At 39.3% G+C, this 22,044-nt stretch overlaps 1 protein-coding gene across 2 annotated transcripts in view; it reads right to left on the reverse strand.

The window, feature by feature from the left end:
• SYNJ1 (synaptojanin 1) overlaps nucleotides 1–22,044 on the reverse strand; it is an 86,062-nt gene that overhangs the window by 9,944 nt on the left and 54,074 nt on the right. The window contains exons 14-24 of one of the 2 annotated variants that reach the window (XM_082655002.1): nucleotides 20,221–20,361; nucleotides 18,543–18,735; nucleotides 18,136–18,294; nucleotides 16,879–17,035; nucleotides 16,156–16,273; nucleotides 15,841–16,056; nucleotides 12,910–12,988; nucleotides 8,470–8,632; nucleotides 4,651–4,860; nucleotides 3,224–3,331; nucleotides 2,635–2,673 (exon numbers count right to left, since the gene is read on the reverse strand). In XM_082655002.1, coding sequence (XP_082511128.1) covers nucleotides 2,635–2,673; nucleotides 3,224–3,331; nucleotides 4,651–4,860; nucleotides 8,470–8,632; nucleotides 12,910–12,988; nucleotides 15,841–16,056; nucleotides 16,156–16,273; nucleotides 16,879–17,035; nucleotides 18,136–18,294; nucleotides 18,543–18,735; nucleotides 20,221–20,361 — 1,583 coding nt within the window. The remainder of the gene's footprint in view (nucleotides 1–2,634; nucleotides 2,674–3,223; nucleotides 3,332–4,650; nucleotides 4,861–8,469; nucleotides 8,633–12,909; nucleotides 12,989–15,840; nucleotides 16,057–16,155; nucleotides 16,274–16,878; nucleotides 17,036–18,135; nucleotides 18,295–18,542; nucleotides 18,736–20,220; nucleotides 20,362–22,044) is intronic. The other variant, XM_082655001.1, reaches the window with a different exon arrangement.

Below are 22,044 nucleotides of genomic sequence, written 5' to 3' on the forward strand. Positions count from 1 at the left end.
CACAAGAGGCACCTAATGGCACTGTTTCAGGGCTTCACGCTGTAGATGTCATTATGGATAAAGGAATCTCACGATGAGATCTTTGGGATTTCTATAGCAAAATCCTATGATGAAGGCACATCTTATTACCAAATATCTGCCTTATGCAAGACAATGTTAAACTACGGTTCAAACTCATTAGAAAGGTAGTAAAAGGATGAAATGAAATAAACTACTTTTGGGGCCAAAAGGAGTTAGGGGACACTATTGAGGCCTGCATCTCATATTTATTCTTTTTGAAAGGAAATTCAAGTGTGATTGTTGTATGAAATCCATCAGCTTTTTAAGAACTATAATCTTAATGAATGGCTTCTAGTTTTTATAGCCTTTTAAGCAAATTTAGTTCAGCGTCATTAAAACATTTCTGTTATCTGAAATCATCCGAAAAACACTATATTCTTGGACCTCAATTAATAAGGTTTAATTACAATTAAATTAATAAGGTTTAATTACAATTATTAATTTTTAAAACTCCAGAGTTAGTATAGTACATTTCTAAACATTTGACTTATTCTGAAAAGAATTTTGAAGGCATTCTTCTTAAAATAACATTGTACAATAATTTCACATCCAAAGGATATATGAAATATATACAACACAGAGTGCAAAACAACATGAGAACTGTGCGGAAATTAAATGGACATCCATTAGAAACTATATACAACACAGAATGGAAAGAGAAAAAAAATACCAAGTTACAAGGTATACATAAGGATGGGAGGGGGAGTTTACAGTTGGACCAAGAAAAGATTTGGTATGCCTTTAAACACTGGAGGGGCTGACATTTAGAAATAAAACGAGAGATCCATTTCTATGATGCAAAAGTCTTGTTACCTTCCATCTCTCGCCTAGCTACCCCAGGACTGGGAGGGGCTCCAATACCTTTTTAGAGAAAGAACAGAAGCTGTATATTGTTCAGGGCCCATAGCACACAGAATGAAAGGCAGGCACACAAAACAATTTCTGAGTTAAGCTTACTTTTGCAAAAAAGTTCTTTCACTGGTTTAAATTTCTTCAAAGATATCAGTACAAACCAAAGTGACTTTAGGTGCCTGGCCCAAACCTGAGTCTGGCCCTTTCCACAGTTAGAATGCAAGAGAAGGACAGTTTGCGTTTTATATCTGACATTACTAGCAGTAAGGAATTGAAAAATATGTGTAATGAAAGCCTTTGCTTTATGATCATCTCATTCTTTATATTCAGAGTTAAATCACTAATAAAAGCTCCAATATTTGCCAGTCAAAAAGGAACAAAAATCTTAAAGTTCCAATTTCATATGAAATCTCTGAGACTATATTAGTCTCTTAGAAGTTAGTTTTCGATACATAATTTAAAAAAAAAAACTAAAAGTACTGTAATTACTTTCTCTCAGCTTATTGCCTTCAAGCAGTTATTGGTTTATAGGGTTAAAAAAATACACTGCGAACATTGCCTACAAAAGAATTGTGAAGAGAAGTGATTTTTAAAATTAAATCAGATTTCTAAGTAAGCCACTGAATTGCTATCATGTATAACTTTTCACAAATTTATTTAGCAACTTATTTCTATAGATTGTTTTCCTAATTAAAGGAGAAAATAAATAAAAGTCTATTATAACTATAAATAAAAGCACAAGTTTGAAACGGGAAAAATTAATGTTTTCTGTAAGTCAATGGAAAAGTTATACTCCAGCAGTATCTTGCAGAGGCCACAGTGCTGAAATAACTTTGCTACCTTTATTATACAAAGTCATTAAAATCTACACACAGCAAAGTCAATCTGTAACAACACACGAGCCGGTCCGCAATGTCCTTAGGCAGCTAGAGTAGAAAGACCAACTGCATGTGTATAGTGAGCCTTAATGACATTAAAACTGGATTTGTAAAAGCTCTTCTGAAATATCTTGCCTCAGCCTTTCCTGAGAATTAGATTAAATAAACTTGTCAAATGTATACCTCCAACTACGCTCTGTGAAAGTTTTCATGTAAACCAAGTAAACTACACTTTTAACAAAAAGTGACCCATGTGCTAGTAAGAATTTCCTTATTGAAATATATAAAAGAAAATTGTTCTTACATTTTAAAAATGAGGCATGAATGCTATGACAAGTTATGATAGAGCCATGCAAAATGAAAGCTATATTTCAGATAATTATTTTAAATTGCATTTCTAGGACACTTTGCTAATCCACAGGCTACTGGCAAGGGAATGTACTAGAGCTCTAATACAATCTAATATAATCAAATACTTGGGAAACATTCTATACTCATTGTGCCTGAATCACTTTTGAAAGTAGTATGATTTGGGGGAATTAAATCTTTGTAACCAAATTGACTGTATTTGTTAAGAAAAAGTGTATCAGGCCTTGATGAGTAATTCACCTCTATCTGGGAAATGGAAGCTCTTGTTAATTCTATTCACTAATAAAACCAAGCTCTAATCTTTTACTTAACAGGAATATAATGGAAGTTTGGAGCTATTTTTAACTTGGCATATAAATGTCATTCATTTTGACTTTTATCAAACAAACCTAAAATGTCTTTCAGTTATAGGAATCAAACTCCAAAAAAATTAATGAACCAAGATCCATACATTACAACAAATATAAATGGTTACCTCCAAATTCTTTTCTAGCAGGTGCAGGACTCCTAGCCCCTTATGGTTCATAAGAGAATGTGCAGCAGAAAGGAAACGACATTAAATAAAGAACTGAAATGTCAAAGATTTACTATAGTATTCATGATGTCAAATATCATGTAGAAACCACATATTCATGTCTTGGTGCTATAAAAAAGCTATTATGTAATGCAAATGCTTCTAAATAGAAACATTATACTTATTTTAAAAGAACATTTAAACAAATATATAAACTTTATAGTAAATAAGTATATGTATGTTCTTCAGTTCTAATCATGCATTTTATAGAAATCAGTACAACCCCATTAGCAAAAACAAAACAAACACTTCTTTCACACTTGTAAAAGGTCAGCTCTGAAAACATGTTACAGGAATCTAGTTGAGAAACAATATTTTTCCCTGTTCTGTCACACCCACCACGTTTTTTAGAGAAAAACTGAGGAAGTAGCACCAGTGATAGAAAAATAGTAAAATCTAGAAGCTAGAAGTTTGAAACATGCAAAACATTTTTAAACAGAGTGGAGGGAGATTTTAAACCGAGCAAAAATGGAAATAAATGGTTTGTTACCTGCAGGCGGAGGCGGTCTTTGTGGGGGGGCTGGACGCGCAGGAGGAGCAGCCGGGCGGGGAGGGGGGGGCCGCTTGGGCTCCAGGGGCTGAGTGTCAACAGGAGAACCTACCGAAAAAGTACCTGAGGTAAGAGGATCACGTTCCAAGTGGATGTGAGCACAAAGGTACTTTCTATACGCGTATGATAAATTATTTTGCTAATTTTCTAAATTTGTACTACAGTGTAATGTCACACATTTCTGGTATCAATAACATAAGCAGTTCTGCTACTACATTACCCTTTGGTACCATGAGAGCAATCAGGCTAGCTCTCTGTGGACTTCTTACCCAGGCCCCAGGTGCTGAAGGGGATTTATCGAGCGGCCCTATTAAGACAGCACAAAGGGGGCTTCCCTGGTGGTGCAGTGGTTAAGAATATGCATGCCAATGCAGCGGACACGGGTTCGGGCCCTGGTCTAGGAAGATCCCATGTGCCGCGGAGCAACTAAGCCCGTGCACCACAACTACTAAGCCTGCGCTCCAGAGCCCACGAGCCGCAACTACCGAGCCTGCATGCCACAACTACTGAAGCCCGCGTGTCTAGAGCTTGTGCTCCAAAACAAAAGAAGCCACCGCAATGAGAAGCCCGCGCACCACAAAGAAGAATAGCCCCTGCTCGCTGCAACTAGAGAAAGCCCATGCACAACAACGAAGATCCAACGCCCCCGAAAAAAAAAAAAGAGACAGTGGTTATATTATTAAAAAAAAAAAAGATGGCATGAAGTACTGTGTGAGTTAAGTCATTTGCAGTGTACTGGCCAATAGAGAGAAGAAAAAGAAAAGGGTGTCTCTTCTCTCTATACCCTGGCTTATCTTGAATTTATTGAATGAAGCCAGTCCTCTAAGAGTAGCATGGGCGAGCTAGAGAAGTTTATGAAATGGAAGGTATTTTCTGAAGACATTGGTTAGCATGGAACAGTGACTAAACCATGTAACGTAACAACCTCCAGAGATAAATCTTCCAACTTTGGAGAAGTCATGACTATCAAGTTGAATTCAAAAAATATATCTTGTCTCTTTCTGCTTCATATTATAATTTAGGTAATGTACAGATAGACAGTTAAGCCCGAATAGTTATGGGTCCTGACTGTAACGATAGAAAATCATCAACGATAAGACATGGACAAGCCTGGCCACATAGAAAAAGAACTAAGAAAAATTCTCATCTAGTGGCAGTGATGAGTATCCTTTCCATTTAGGGCTTACCATCTGCGAAGTTTCCTCTTTCGTATACACAGAAAACATGCTACACTTCAGCCTATGGATATGAAAGTTAAAACAAAAATGGGTCTCCAAAGGAGAGGCAAAGGCATCAGAGGTTTAACCGTCTAAAATCAAATGCATTAGCCAGGGAAAGTCATACAAAACTTTAAGTAAAATACACACTTTGTGAAGCTGGGTGCCCGGGTGTTCTTGATGGAGCTCGACTTGGTCTCACGGGAAGGGAAGGCACAGGCCCCTCTGATATGGTAGGTGACTGGCAGGGACTGGTCCGGGGTGAAGAACTTGGGGAAGTGCCAAGGCCAGAACTGGAAGATGGCTGGAGATGCTGAGGAAGGATTTCCTCTACCTCAGCGCTGTAGTCATCAACATCACCTGAGAAAGTGCAAGGTCAGCCAAGGTCAGCCAAGTTACCACCATGTTAACTTTCTCAGAGATTTTTTTTCACCAATCTAGGCTTTAAGGGGTTATATACATAAGATAAACACATTTAACATTATGACACTGCAAACATATATAGGTTAAGCATGTGGGCACATATAAAAATTTTATACATATAAAAGTAGAATTAGTGCAAACGCTCTTATAGGAAATGTAACTGAAGATAGTCTTCTGTTTCAGAGCAACAGGAGGCCGGTGGTGACTAACAGCTGGAGCTGGGTTGGCTCCAGAGCTTTCAATATTCCACTGAGCAGCTGTCTCAGTGCTGGCTGACTTGGAAGCTTAATGCTCTCCCTCCAAACCTTCCTTCTCGCCCATGGAACTGCCCGCTCCCCAGTGCCCTCAACTCAGGTCCTGCCCTCGCAGTAGACAGGCTCTCACGCGGTCACACACTTTCCCCAGAAGTCTCCTCGCTACTCTGTCCCCTGGACTCCCCCAACCTGACATATACACAACAGGGGGGAGTTGGTTCTCCCCTGAGATCTCCTCACCTCCTCTTTCCTTAGGGTTGGAAAGTGGGGTCAGGGTGCCCCTTGCAACCCAATTCCAATTGCAGAACTCAATCTTCCAAGCCTGAACGAAAAGGCCTATTTCCTTGAGGCTGCGCCATCACGAATTTATGTAGCTCCCTCAACCCCCGCTTGCCGCCATAATCTCCAACCTCCAGCCTTCTGGTCTCTTGCACCCATTCACTGAGGACTAAGGAGAGAGCAAGCTGGTAAGTTGGGTCCTGCCATCTTTCTGGGCGACATCGAAGTCCATGTGGTCAGCCCATCAACAACCTGATGTCTTTTCCCTGCTGATGCTCTCCTCCACTCCTGGCACATATGCCCCTTGGAACTGCAGTGCCTCTGAAACGGTGAACTCAGAACACTGCCCTCTGACCACCACTTCCCAGACTTCCACTCTCGCCCTCAGTTACTCTTTCCTCTTTTGACTTCACCAGGATCCAGGCCTTTGATTTTGTGTCTCTGCATCTGTCTTCACGTCCTCTGGTTCCTCAGCTCGGCCGTTCCCCTCCTGCACTATTCTTCCATCGCGCCTGCATCAACTCCACTGTCTAACCTCTCCATAACTGCGCACCTGGGCTGCTGGGTGCTGCGGCCAGAGACAACCACGTGGCCCCGATGACTGAAGCCATGTTAACTCTGTGGTTTTCAGCCTCATCTGGGCTCCCAGGGCTGCCTGGTAATTCCACAATTTCCTGGCTGGCTCTCCCTCTGACCCCTTCTCAGGAGCTTTATCTTGAACCTTCTCAATTCTCCTGAAACCATGAGTTGCCCCACTCCTTAAACTTCACAGAGAAAAGGGTAGTCTTAAGATGGGACCCCCTCTCTTCAACAATCTGGCCCCCAACTGGAGCCTAACCACGTGGTTGGCACTCAGGTATTTGTGGATGGAAACAGTGGGGTTCTGCCCACCCCCGTTTTCCCAGGGACCGTGTTCTGCCACTCATTCTGCCCTGCCCCTCCCCAATGGTGTCAGCCCTTTCCATCAGCACTAAGCGTTCTCAAGCGTCCCCATTTCAAAATAACACTCCCTGGAGCAGCTGCCTTCCTCTCCCTTTCCCCCGCCTTAGCCAAACTTCTGTGAAGAGTTGCCTACAGACACTCTCTACACGTCTTCGCCTTGCATCCACACCCCGATTTACCACCATCTGCCTTCTTCACTCCACTGAAATCACTCTCCTGAATGTCACCAACAGCCTCCTCCCCAGGACTAAACCCAAAGGGCAGGCTGCGGTGCTCACTTTTCCTTCTTGCCACAGACCACTCTCCCTTGTTATCTTTTCTTTCCTTGATTTTTAAGCTGCTATATTCTCCTGGCTCTTTGACATTTCTGGTTCTTTCTTCTCATTTTCCTTTTATGGGCAGCCTTCTTCTGCCTGTCCTTGAAGTCTGCATTTCTGTTTGATCCCAGGACCAGTCCTCTCCCATCTCTATCTCATCCTCCTGGCCAAGCTAATAAAAACGCATGCCCTTAAACTGTCATCAGAGCTGCCTGGTGGGCCCAGAGCTCTCTGCTGAGTGCCAGGCCCACATACCACAGCCTACATCTGGGCCTGATGGACCCTACAGACACCTCAGACTCAACATATTCAAAACCAAATCCACCTCCCATCCACACCCACTCCCCCTGCACAAGCGTACTTGCATCGTCTACTTAGATCCTTTTTGTCCCCTGAGGTCTCTGCACATTCCTTCTTCCTGGTTCACGCCTTTCTATCCTCTTTAATCTAATTCTCACTCAGTCTACAGACTCTCAATTTCAGTTTCTCTGGTAGAACTCTCCCGACTTCCAACTCTAGGTCAGGCAGCTGCCCCATGAACTACTGCAGTGTCGTTCACCAGTGCATTGATGTCACATGATTACAATTGCCTGCTTACTTGTTTGTAACACCAACTGAGCTGTGAGCTTGGGGAGAGCAAGGATGACATCTGTTGAATTTACAGCACCTAGCATGGACCTGGCACATGAAAGGTACTACATAAATGTGTGGACCAAGTAAACAAATGAACAGTGAAATGTGAAAGTGAGATGATCTTCTGAGGTGTTCAACTCTTAAATGCGTTATCTAGACATACAGGGTATCACGATATGATGCATTGTCATTTTATAAACTAAGGTATGCATCTTAATGGAAAATATGCTAAAATAATATAGCACATATATAGCATTAAAAAGCAAATGCATTTCTTAATCACATTTAAGGAAATTACTATATCGAGATAATCTGTCCCGAACTCCAAACTTGAAATGATTACATTTATATGGCTGGGTTCAGTTTCAAATGCATGTGTTCCTAGCCACTTTGAGAATCTTTTAAAATTACTTTGAAATTTTAAAGTAATTAAAATTACTTTAAATTACTGTGGTTTATTGGTTGCCAAGGGGGCGGGGGGTGGGGGAGGGATGGATTGGGAATTTGGGACTAGCAGATGCAAACTATTATATGTAGAATGGATAAACAACAAGGTCCTACTGTAAAGCACAGGGAACTATATTCAATATCGTGATAAACCATAATGCAAAAGAATATGAAAAAGAATGTATGTATGTGTGTGTGTGTGTGTGTGTATGTATAACTGAATCACTGCTGTACAGCAGAAATTAATACAACACTGTAAAGTCAACTATACTTCAATAAATTTTTTAAAAAAGAAAGCAATATATCTTCTTTTGTAGTAATTATTCTTCTGTAGTAATTATTTTGAACGCATTTCAGCACATTGAGCTTCTACTTTTCTACCTTAACTACAATTAGGGGGACAAAACCACACACCAAAAATACCACTTTGTGCTCTTACGACACAAGGACATAAACTAACATTTGGAAAGGTCTTGACCTTTGCATGGCAGAATGGCAAATACATTTAAGTCTGGGTACAAGCAAAAGACACACAATACGATGCAAAACAAAATCTCGTTAATATTGCTCTCGTGTTACAAGAAGGAAGAGAAGGATAAACTTGGAGACTGAGACGTTACTGATGGGAAGGAAACATCTTGAAGGACAGCAGTAAATGTGTTCAACAAGCAGACCTTCCATATCGAAGTCGGCCGCAACCTCCGCGTCTTCACCAAGCAGGGTGGAGCTTGTTGAGGACGGCAAGGGGACGCTGATTCTCTCTAAACTCATTTCTTCTTCCAAAGTTTTGATCCAGTCTGGACTCTTTAAAGTAATAGTTATAGTCCGACCCAATAACTAGTTGAGTAAAAGAGATACAAAATAAAAATTCATTGCATGAAAATTCACTATCTTGGAATAAAGTGCCTGCCTCAGTCATACTACGACAACAGTATAGGCTTCATTCAGCTAGACTCAATTCAACATAACCATTTCACATATACTGTATTTTTAACTAATTTTTTGTTTTGTTTTGGTTGGGTTTTGGTTTTGGGGTTTTTTTTTTTTTTTTGGCCGCTCCACGTGGCTGGCAGAATCTTAGTTCCCCGACCAGGGATCAAACCCGGACCCCCCCTCTGCAGTGGAAGCGCGTAGTCCTAACCTGGGAATTCCCTTAACTAGTTTCAAATGTCCCCAATCCTCCCTTTAAAAGCCTGTGTTGCTAAATCTCAGGTCTTTCTTAGGATGCACACAGATTTAAGTTTCCTTTGCTGCAGTAAGTATCTTTCCCTGGCCAGATATAAATTCACTGACAACTCTACTACATAATTTTATACTTCCTATGATTTTGATTCACAGATTAAATAATTGTTCCTACATGAGACAACTAAAGAAAGGACAGTAGAAAATCCTTAAAATAATTGCCCTGTTCATTTGGGCCTTCCTAACTTGGTGTAATGGTCTTGAAAGGTGCTATACTGTCAAAGTAGTTTCAGCATTTCAAACGTCAGAAGAATATTGAGAGAATTTAAGACCATTTTAAATCTTCAACAAAAGTTAATCATTCTGAAAACAGAAAGACTGGTATCTGTGAAACTGGCGCCCTGCCTTTCCTATAAATGTGAGAAGCTTTTAGACAAAAGTATAATCTAAAACAACCAACATATTATAATCAAGTTACACTGTCCTGTGGATGTATTAAAAAAAATATTTTCCTTACGTGCTATTGACATTAGAATTCTTTGAAGGCATAGGCTGGAGAGGTTGAAAGCTGCTGGCCTGAACAGCACAGCCGTGTTTAATAGGAATTTAGTGTCCATCCTGAGCTTTGAAGTCAGAGTCCTAAGAACTAATAATTCTTTACTCACTTATTAGACCAAATCAATTAAATTTCAGAACTTGGCAACAGGCTTCATATGCCATTTGTTACTTTTTAAAGTCAACAGCATTCTTTATATATTCACCAAAGAATACTAACAAGTATTCTTAAGCCTCAGTCACTAATAACGGGCTGACTAATAATAACTAAAATAATGGCCATTTAAGAGGCACTTCATCAAGAATATCCACTTGGCAGAGATCAGAGCCAAATGAAAAGAAAGAAATTTAGACGACAGAAAAGAAAATGCTCAAGAAGGTCATCCTTCAGGTTTGTCCTGCTTACGCTATATACTTTTTCCAGACTCTCCCCTGGATTGGAAGTGTTCCTATTAGTCTTGCGTCTAGAAGATTTCGGGCTGAAACAGTGGTACTAACAAAGATAGACTAGAGGTTTGGAAATGTCTAACTTTCAAAAGGATAAATCAAACATTATTATGCACTTTCCCAAAACATTATTTTTTCAGAATTTTGAAAATCTTTTAAGGGAGCTAAGGGTGGGTCCTTTCTAAGAGCATAACATACATGACTAGACTTGAGGGTAAGGAACAGAGCTGAAAAGAAGGGAAGAAAAAACCAAACAAGGAAAATTATCAGGGGAAAGACAAAAGAAATATTCAGAAAGGGAATAAGAGCTGACAAAGAATGCCAAACTGAGAGCCGCTCTTAAATATTTACAGCACCATGGGAGAAGGAAGGGCTTTTTAAGATATCAAAGGTAGAACTAAATTTAAAGATCAGTTATTTCCGTATGGTGAAGACACAACAAAGTCATAAAGCAAACTGGGAAGAATATCTGCAGCATGTTATGAAAAGGGATTAACATCAAGGGAGCTTCAAAAGATGAATAATACCCCAGGGGAAAAATGAGCTAAGGTCACAAACAGCTCGTCAGAGAAGTACAAAATGACCCATGAATTAAAAGAGCTAGCAATCAAAATCTTAACACAGAAGTGACATACTACTTCTAGTTTTTCAGACGGTCAAAGTTAAAAAACATCCAATGCTGATTAGAATGTTGGATGTTAGGTAATCCGAGGCATAATACAACTAGATACATTCCTCCTGAAGAGCAGTTAGCCAACAAGTATCAACATTTAATATGTTAATATCTTTGTCGTAGCAAATTTACATTTAAGAATTTATCTTAAGGAATAATAGTTAAGCATGCAAAGTTAGAGCGTACACAGGGGTTCCCTGGAATGCTGGTTTTAGTAATTAAAAGTTGGAAACAGCCTCTTGCCTTCCAAGATGGCCCACACTCTGTCTATGGAGTGTGTATCTCCCTGAATAAACCTTCTTTCACTTTACTGTGTCTTGCTCTTGAATTCTTGCCTGCACAAAGCCAAGAACCCACACTGGGCGGCCATCCCAGGGACGCAGACATGACTTGGGATGTGACCATCCTCTCGCACCCCACTCTCTCTCCTGCAACATCTTTCCTGGCACCCAATGCGGGGCCTCCAAGGCCATAATCTCGATCCGCCTGTTGGGCTATGGCTCCCCTCTGAAGGGCGGCTGGGACTTACCCTGAGCCATGTAGATTCAAGTAGCCCGTTAAGTGGCAGCTGACGTCGCCTGCAGGATCTGGCAGAGACCAGTGCTCTGGCCGTGAAGAAGCGCACTGAGGCCAAGGCTTTTCCCCCTCAGTCTTTCTCATTCTCCTATTGCTCTATCTCTCTGGACTTGAAAAGATCCACCCAGACGACCACCAAACATCCAAATTAAGACTGCGCGGCAAGTAACTGACAACTTGGTTGGGTCTAAAGAACTCCTGCCAGGGGGCTTATCTGGTGGCGCAGTGGTTGAGAATCTGCCTGCCAATGCAGGGGACACGGGTTCGAGCCCTGGTCTGGGAGGATCCCACATGCCACAGAGCAGCTGGGCCCGTGAGCCACAACTACTGAGCCTGCGCGTCTGGAGCCTGTGCTCCGCAACAGGAGAGGCCGCGATAGTGAGAGGCCCGCGCACCGCAATGAAGAGTGGCCCTCGCTTGCCGCAACTAGAGAAAGCCCTCGCAGAGAAATGAAGACCTGACACAGCCAAAAATTTAAAGATAAAATAAATTTAAAAAAAAGTTGGAAACAACCTAGATGTCTATTAATAGGAGTTTGGTTAAATAAATTTATATATTTATCCACATAATAAAATTAATTTTAATTAATTTTTAATTAAAATGCAGTCATTAAAAATGACATATTTGTTCATATAGAAAGATGTCCATGATATGTATATCTCATTTTTGTTAATATATATGTACATGTATATGTAATCCCATTTGTTTTAATATATATATATGCCTATATGAAGGTTTAGAAAAATTATTTTATAATGGTAGGACCACAAGTGGTCTTTATTATTTCTTCATACTTTTCTGTGTTTCTTAATTTACTTTTGCATGAGCGTATTACTAATGCATTTGGGAAAAACAAGCAAAACCCTACAAAATCTATTTCAAAAGCAATATACACATGGAAATCTTTTTCTCCAAGGAAGTGGAAGTTATGTAACAGAAGAGGAAGCTCAGGTAAATCTTTACCGAGTTGCCTGCTGTTGGAGAAATCAGGCCTGGATTTTAGTCCATCCTATCTAGTGACCATATACTTAGATATATAGGATTTGTCTAAAAGCATTCAGAAAAAACTAATAGACATAGCACTTTACAGCAGTAAAGCTATTCCAGGACATTGATGTAAGTTTCCCACAACCAATGCCATTTCAAATCGTAGGTTAGGAATATCTCCACTAATTACAACTTTCTAAAATGCCTCAATGGGATGGATTTGTTATCTACGGGAATTATTTCACCTACGCTTGAAAAAGGGACCTGGGTACCACAATCCAAGCCAATAAAACAAGTTCCTTGGAATAATGAGCACATTCCTCCTTTGTTTTCTTGTAAGTGAAGCATTTTCTTCCATTTGCTAGAAATCTTTTCTACTATATAGATGAGCCAGAATATCTATTCCAATTAAACATTTTAAAGTTTTATATAAGAAAATATAATAAAATAAAATTTGGTAGTAAACATGTTTTCTTCTTAGTCTATATCAATGATTAACATCTCTAGGGCAGGACCAAAATAATCCTAAATTAGTCTGAAATCTAGTCTAAATAATAAATATTAAAGCGCAATACTAGGTCTTTTATCCTCCTGAACTGGAAACACATTTAGATAATTTGCTGCATGTCTCTAAAAATACAATCTTCAGACACTTAATTACAGAATGGTTTAGACTCAACAAATGCTACCTTACCTCTTTACCATTCAGGCTCAGAACACTCAAGGCAGAGCTTCCCTCCAAAAATGTAACCCACATTTTATCTTCTACAAATCTTTAAGGAAGGGGAAAAGAAACATAAAAAAAATCATAATTAATACCTAAGGTATAACTAGCCCAATGACTAGTCCAATGATTATCGATTAACAAGGGCTTATAGAGGTCAGAAAGTAAGAGCGAGAGCAACAGGGCCAGCGGTGACCTGGAGAGGGCACTCTTTCCCTAAAAGCATTCAAATTCAAATTTCTTTCAAATACTTTGTTAATAAAACAGCCTGCCAGAAGAAATGGACCGGTGGACCTCCAATTATGATCCCTGCTAATCCAATCCTTCATTTCATGGACAAGGAGAAAAAGGGCCAGAGGTGAAGTGGCTTGTTCAAAGTGACCCTATGAGAATAAAATACAGGGCTAGGACCCAATTCTCCTGACCCTGTAGTCCAGTATTATGTATTTTCACTGTCTCAGTGATTTTCCTGAAGCAAATTTCCTTTGACCAAGAAAGAAGACAGGGAGTTGTCACAAAAACAAAAAAACAATTGATATCAGTCAATCAGACTGGCCCCAAGGAGCCTTAGATTATGGTCTTTGTTTTTATTCAATGACAGGCATTTAAATGACTTCAAAGGCCTGTGCTATCATTCTAAGTTTATAGTTTTGAAATAAGAAATAAGAAACCCCCAAAAGGAAAAATAAAAAGGACACTGGAACAAGCTCTGAAGGAGATGGTCACTGATACATAATAATGTTATCATGAAAAAAGAAAACAAATTACAACATTATCAGTCTTATTTACAGAAACAATTTTACTAGTTGAACTACTCCCAACTGTATAAATCAGGTTCAGAAATCCTTGCAGATTTTTCAGATGAGAGACAGTAAAACATGTACATGCGTACATACCCCCCCACACAAAACACAGGTAAGAGACAATTTCTTTGGCATAAAGTTCCTAAATTGCAGGATGCTGCATTTGAAAGACACAGGGACATCATTCCTACCTAAAGACCATGAAGGGGATCTTTTTCAAATCGTTGGCAATGGACCAGATCCATCCTCCAAAGGTTATAATCACTATCAAAAGGCTGCATTTACGCTGCACCAGTCTCCCCCACGCCAAACCCTATTTGTTCTCTGATACTGGTACCAAAGCGTTTGTGGCCACGTGGCAGGGCTAATTTCTTGGTCCTATCCTTACGTGGCAATGTGCCCCCTATACATTTTGAACTTTAACAAGAGATTCTGGTTCTGATATCCATGGATTTACATAGGACCTTTTAGAAGCTGTATTTTCTTCCTTTTTTTCACTCACGAGGATAAAAGCTTCTAGACTTTTCCCCCAATTAATACAAGTATCTAAATTTGCCCCATCTACATTTCCAGGGGATCTCTTACTTACATATAAAGACTTCACTCATTCCCTAATGGTTGCCTTATTCCAGAGCAAAAAGTGATGATCAGTTTAGCCTACCAGTGACAGTAGTCCTGTCCTTGTTTACTTTCATCGTCTGCTTTTTCTATTCTAACTTGGTTGTCTAAGGTGTAACAACCAGAATATTCCAGGTGAGGAGGCACAGCATGGTTTTATAATGCTAGGATAATGCCTTGTTTCGTTACCAATTCTTTTTCCAATGATAACAAGCATTTTGGGGAAAGTTTTCAGCTCCAATTTAACACCAAGTTCTTTAGAGCCTAGGATAAAGGCAGACAGGTCCTCTTCCTGCATCAGTCTTTCATCCGTTATGCACACTCTGGGTTCTCTCTGGCCCAGTGCAATATTTTAACTTGCTCAAAAGGGCATTTATCTGCTACTGTGCTGCCCACTCACACAGTCCATGTGATGCTCCGGTGATTTGGCATTTCTGTACTTGGCAAAGCTTACTGTCATCTGGAGATTTCACCACGTACTTGCTAGAGTCTTAAGATCTCTAGCCATTTTTTGTTTCATTTTAAACCTTTGGGGTAGACCTTTGTCAAATGACTTCAGGTTAAGTCTAAATACAATTTCCTCTCTATTCGCCCATGTACTCTCAGAAAGGAGAGTAAGGTTTCCCAGGCATGCTTCTCACTCCAGAAGAAACTACCCCATCTTCATTCTGTGGAGTATTCTGTGTAGCATCTAGGAAAGCCACTACACACATGCTGATATTCCCTAGATTCCAAACAGGAATTGGGTCTTCCATTTGTCCTCTGCTCTGCCACAGCACCTAGTATAGAGATTTGCCCACTAAATAGCTATAGAACATCCCTAAATAAACAGAGGAACAGCACAGAAAGGAATTGGATAGTACCTCTTCCCTATGGAATTCAATACATGTTATTCAGTCTCTCAAGATTGCTGGGCATTTGGAATAGGCCGTTTTTTTAAACCACACAAGAGGCATCTGGTTCTGCAAAAGGCAGATGGTTAAGTCAGTGATGGAAACCAAGACGGGAAAGAATGACTCCTGACTATTCACCTGGCAGGGCTGCTCCTCCATCAGATGGAAATTAAACGACTTACAATTACAGAAAACATCAAATTTCTTAAACCGAGGGCAGAAAAGTCACTCCGCTTTACTCCTGTCACTCCTTAAAAAAATGAAATAGCAATCACATGTTCATTCTTCTGTAGGGCTTACATGTTATAGCGTATAGGAATCCTGAGAGAACACATCTAAATGTGCACCTATTCTGGTCATCAGTTGTTCACATCAAGCGTTGCTACTCAACTTCAAACTTTCTAAGTAGCAAGTCCAGTTTCAAAACCTATGAGCTCTTTGAATAATAGTTCTATAGTATGATTCGCCTTCAGTTCGGAAATACAAATACTCATATGCTATTCAAATACTAAATAAAGTGATTTCTAACACAGAAAATATTATTTACAGATCATGAGCTGCTTTTGGACAATACATATTTTACTTACCTTATGAGTATAACTTCACCAAAATTTGTAAACTGTTGCAGAAGTTCATCAATCAAAGCATCATCGAAAAAATTATTTTCTGGTAGAGAACTTTTGATGGAGACCAACACCGTACCATCTGGTGGACCCTGAACGGCAATTACTTCTTTATAAATGTTTTGCCTCTCTTCAGCTTCCACTTCAAATATATCGATGTCAATCAGGGCAACGACAGGCCTTAGGCATAAAGGAAGGAAGATGTGTTAGGAACATTTAAGGAAGGATGTATTTCAAATAAATTTCAAGCACAATTAGGAATACAGAGACTGTTTAAACCTATGGTCAGAAGTCTTCAGCTCGGCCCTTCCGTAGTGCAGCAAAGTGCCAGGAGTCCACGTGTAGAGGATTTTGCTTCCATCTTGAAAACTAGCATTTAGGAGATCTAAATCTTCAGCTGCAGTCAGAATAAAACAAAACATAGGAGAAGCCACCTGAGCATGACCAATCATGTGGAGCTCGTTCATTTCACTGGCTTCAGTTGCCTGAGGCTGGGAAGCCAGACACACTTGCTAACAGGCAAGAAGTCTAGACACCGTTAAGTTAAAAAGGTTTCTTGGTGAGGTTATCATGTTATGCTTTACTTAGTTAAAATTAAGATGAGCCTTTACTCTGAGGCTACTTAAAGGCCTGTGACCAGAGAGTGTTTCAAAAATAACTGAACAGACAGGTAGCAGTTCAAAATATCTGCAAACCACTTGAGTTATTCAAATTAGAAATCTTAATTAGCATTCAGTTGACAATTCCGTAAAAATGTTTCCCTGCTTCTCTTTGTATGACACTACACCACTGAAAGAAAACAAATTGAAAAATTAAAGTATTACAAGCAAGTCTGAGAATTTTTTTTAAGTTTTATATTTAAATTGAATTTATTTTATTCTAGATAACCTGTGTTGAAAAAAAAAAGTAGTCCTCCTCGCCTTATTTGTATCATTCCCTTCTTCCTTGTAAAATTTGCACTAGTTCACTTAAATGAAGAAGTCCATTTCCAACTTTCCCAACCTGATCTATCAAAAGGCCATTTCCTTCTTCTCCAGAGGACACGGTCTGTCCATGCAGGGGTGCGGCACTTTTCACTGGTGTCGTAGTCATCAGAAAACAAATCATATTTATATGTTGGAGCAAAGGTTACTTTTCCTTCTAAAAATCCTCTGAAAATCTAAAATAAACATACATAAAGTAAGTTATTCGAAAAGGCAAAAACGTTCTGTTTTCATTCAGGCAGCCATGCATTAAATGTCTATTATGCACTGGAGACTCATGAAATTTATGTGCCTCTGATGAACACTTCTAACTGAATGGAACAGAGCTTAAGAAAAAATAACCCAAGACGTGGGCTTTATCATGCCACTTGTCTGACATTTGATTAAGCAAAGTACAAAAACGTGAACAATGGAATTCCACCAGACTTTTGAGCTACATGACACATGTAAAACTGTATGGGATTTTGGAAATCAAATAGTTTGATGTCTTATTCTCAAATGAGGAATTGGGGCCTAAGGAGGTTACATGGTATCCATCAGAGTTTAAGTCTGATGACCAGAAAGATACCATATCAAGTGGCTTCAATCACCTCTTCTTAAAAAACTTTTTTTAAAATAAATTCTTCCAACTTTTGTGGTCACAAGTTTTTAGAACTAAGTCTCAAAAAGGCAGATGATATGAGAAACAACAACATCAAAATAAAGCAAATTACCATAGGATCTTAAAGCCAAAAAGCCCTAGCCCTGACAAGTACGACTCTCAATTCGCTGTTACTGAAAGAAAAAATGTATGTTCTTCTACCTGAAAGTGAATCTTATGGAGACACAATATATTTTTCCTCCTGGAAATTATTATGAGTTTTCCTTTCCTTTTCTTTTTTTAAAAGAGAAGGCAGGGCTTCCCTGGTGGCACAGTGGTTGGGAGTCCGCCTGCCGGTGCAGGGGACACGGGTCTGTGCCCCAGTCCGGGAAGATCCCACGTGCCGCGGAGCAGCTGGGCCCGTGAGCCATGGCCGCTGAGCCTGCGCGTCCGGAGCCTGTGCTCCGCAACGGGAGAGGCCACAACAGGGAGAGGCCCGCGTACCGCCAAAAAAAAAAAAAAAAAAAAAAAAGAGAGAAGGCAATTTTCTACCTGTTAAACTATAGATATATATCTACTAAGTATAAAGAGACTCCAAGAGGTTAAAAAAAAAAAAAGCAACACTTTAAGAAAAGTATGTTTTCATAATCAAAGGTCCCCTTCTTCCCAATGCAAGTATCTTAAGTATGTATCTACCTGTCCAGCATTTTTCTGGTTGATAAGCTGATCTCCTGCTATAAGAGAATCCCAATTTTGCTGTCTTATGAGCTCTTTCACTTCTTCATTAGGAAGATCGATTCGGTAGTTGAAGTCACCACACCAAAATACGTAGTCATGGGAGAACAGCATCCTCCCCTGGAAGCAAAGAGAGAATTTTAAACAATCAATTAAAAAAATGTTTTACAACTTCTTCTTTGCCTCACCCCTGCCATGCCCGATTTATTTAACCCCACAGTAATTACACATGAAGTACCTAATATTTAGGTGAACAATGCTGACATTTCTAGGAACTACCTTAAATTTTCAAAAACTGATATAGAATTTGGGGTAAATTGAAACACATTTCAAAGCTTCCTCTTCAAAAACAAGCCACAAGAGTTTACCATTGGAAAACTCAACTTCCGCGCTATTTCCACAAAATCTTCATTTCGTTCTTTGACCTGCGATTGTCCTGCAGCAAAGTGGCTGCAGACGAAGCAGAGGCTTGTGGTGTGGAACAGCATTCGTATTGCGACTGCTCCCTTATTTCCAGTTGCGCCTCCCATTCCCGTCTTCACAGTATCAACTGCAACATCCCTTTAAAAGGAAGAATTCTAAATCAAAGATCAGAAATTCCAATAGTTCCGTGTGCATAAGAAAATAGGAATGTCTGTTACATAATTATAACGTTACACACTGTGGGGCACTTTGAGGGCAAGCCTGTGAAAGAGAACAGTGAAACTATTAGTGATTCTTTACTCAAGAACACATTTAAATAGAGTTACCATATGATCCAGGGACCCCACTCCTGGGCATACACTGGGAGAAAACTATAATTCTAAAAGACACATGCACCCCAATGTTCATTGCAGCACTATTTACAATAGCCAAGATATGGAAGCAACCTAAATGTCCATCCACAGATGAATGGATAAAGAAGATGTGGTACAGGGATTTCCCTGGTGGCGCAGTGGTTAAGAATCTGCCTGCCAAAGCAGGGGACACGGGTTCAAGACCTGGTCTGGGAAGATCCCACATGCCGCAGAGCAACTAAGCCTGTACACCACAACTACTGAGCCCACGTGCCACAACTACTGAGGCTCACGCACCTAGAGCCTGTGCTCTGCAACAAGAGAAGCCACCACAATGAGAAGCCCGTGCACTGCAACAAAGACCCAACGCAGCCATAAATAAATAAATAAATAAATAATTTTTAAATAAATAAATTTAAATCTTCAGAAAAGTTTAAAAAAAAGAGTAAGTACTACTTTATAAACAAAAAAAGAAAAGAAAAGAAAAGAAGATGTGGTATATATATACAATGGAATACTACTCAGCCACAAAAAAGAATGAAATAATGCCATTTGTGGCAACATGAATAGACCTAGAGATTGTCATACTAAGTGAAAGAAGTCAGAGAAAGACAAATACCATATCACTTACAAGCAAATGAACTTATTTACAAAACAGAAGTAGACCCACAGACACAGAACACGAATTTATGGTTACCAAAGGAGAAGGGGGCTGGTGGGAGGGATAAATTAAGAGTTTGGGATTAACATATACACACTACTATATATAAAATAGATAACTAATAAGGGCCTAGCGTATAGCACAGGGAACTCTACTCAATACTCTGTAATGGCCTATATAGGAAAAGAAGCTAAAAAAGAGTGGATATATGTATATGTATAACTGATTCACTTTTCTGTACACCTGAAACTAACACAACATTGCAAATTATACCCCAATAAAATTTTTTTAAATAATAAAATAAAATCAAACATAACCAACAAGGACCTACTTTATAGCACAGGAAACTATACTCAATATTTTGTAACAACCTATTAGGGAAAAGAATCTGTAAAAGAATAGATATATATACAAATGTATAACTGAATCACTTTGCTGTATTCCTGAAACTAACACAACATTGTAAGTCAACTATATTTCAATTAAAAAAAAAAGCACATTTAAAAACAAGAACCATGAACAAGTGTTTCTCTGAAGCCACAAACATGACAGGCCTTTTTATTATCTGATGTTAGGAAGCAGCCTTAGGAGAGCGATCTGTTTACTGACCTGATGAACGGAGCATGCTGTGGTCTGATAAAAACAAACAGACAGACGCCCACTAACTGCTCGGAGGCTAGCAGCACATACTTGTTGTCTCTGGAGATGGTCTTCTGAAGTTCCACGGCCCAGAGCTTCTGATTTGTTGTGCTAACAGAAAATATTAAAGAGGGAATCTTCAAAAAGATGGTGACAGTAATATAGCCTGTTTTATAAGACAGTTGTCAATTATACCTTTATATGCCCACATTTAATAAAACTACTGACGTCACGAAATCCACACCAACAGTGAAGTCTTTACGCGGGCTGGGCTTTTTTGTTTGTTTCCTTTAAAAAGGAAAACCCAAAATTTAGCCAAAAGAACACCCACACTTCAAAGTCTATCCTATTACTCCCTTACAAAGAAAATATGAGCTTACTGATTAAATGAGTGCTCACCATGTGAGTAATCTCAAGCTTGTATACTTTATTTTTTCTTTAGTATTCATTGGGATAACAGAGAAGAACATGCTTCCAGATACATTCCCCGCCTTCTCTTATTTTTATGGGTTATAATACCTTAAAAAAAACCTTATAATGGAAAAATTTAAACAGCCACAAAAAAGAGATACTCATAAAATAAACCACCATACACCCATTATCCAGCTTCAACATTTATCAACATTTTGCCAATCATTCTTCTTCCATACCCCCTTCCCTTTTTTTAAACCTGAAATATTTTAACCCAAATCTGAGACATAGGCCATTTCACCCAGAAACACTTTGGTATGCACCTGTAAATGCAACAGGACATTTTCATTTTTGCATAGTCACAATGCCATTATCACACTCAAATATTAACGATTCTTTAGTATCATCTAATACTCAGTTCGTATTTAAATTCCCCTGATTATCTAAAAAAACCTCTTCTTACAGTTGGTTTCTTTAAAACAGGGTCCAAATAAGGTCCACACATTGCATTTGCTTGTCTCTTAATCTCTCTTAATCTTTAGCAGTCTCTCAGCTCACCCAACCCTCTTTTTAATGCTATTTATTTTTTAAGAAGCTGGGCTATTTGTCTGTAAAATGTTTAACAGTCTGGATTTGTCTGATGTGTCTTCATGGTACCTTGTTCCTCTGTCAGGTTTGTTTTAAACTGGTTACTCTAGAAGCTTGATTAAGAAACATTCAATTTTATTGATTTGTTTTGGCAAAAATAACCTCACAGGTGGTATAGTCACCCTTGCATGATAGTGGGAACTAATCTCTGTGATATTACACCCGATAGGCTGTTAGGACCGTGACAATTGACTCGTTGTAATAAAAAGTTACTCCACTGATCCTTCTTCTAAGGTTTTAACATCGACTGATGATCATTGCCTAGATCCATTATTTCATTAGGGGTTACAACCTGTTGACTTCATAATTTCAGCATTCCATGGGCATTTGTAATAAGTTGGAATTCTTCTATAAACAACTTCTCTCTTATCAACTACTCAGTTATTCTGAAACACAGTTCGTATAAAGAAGGTAGCAAAAATGCTTGAGTCTTTCTCTTTATACATTTTCAGAGTATTAAGTTTGTGCCCAAGAACCTCCAGTGGCGAGCAAAAACCATCTTCTTGTAGTTCCAGGTCATACAAACGATAAACGGTAAGCCAGAATACGACCTCACATCCACCCATCTAATCTATCTAACACCATGCCACACTGCCTCCAAAATACCAATTCAGAGCACGGATTCCCTACCAACCCCACCACCAAGACTTGGATTCTGAAAACAGAACGACAGCTTTCATCCCTTTCTTCAGCTCTCTCAATGAACCCTGATCACTCCATTCCAAACCACACACA

The sequence above is a fragment of the Grampus griseus genome (assembly GCF_964374135.1).
Source record: "Grampus griseus genome assembly, chromosome: 5".
Taxonomy (NCBI): domain Eukaryota; kingdom Metazoa; phylum Chordata; class Mammalia; order Artiodactyla; family Delphinidae; genus Grampus; species Grampus griseus.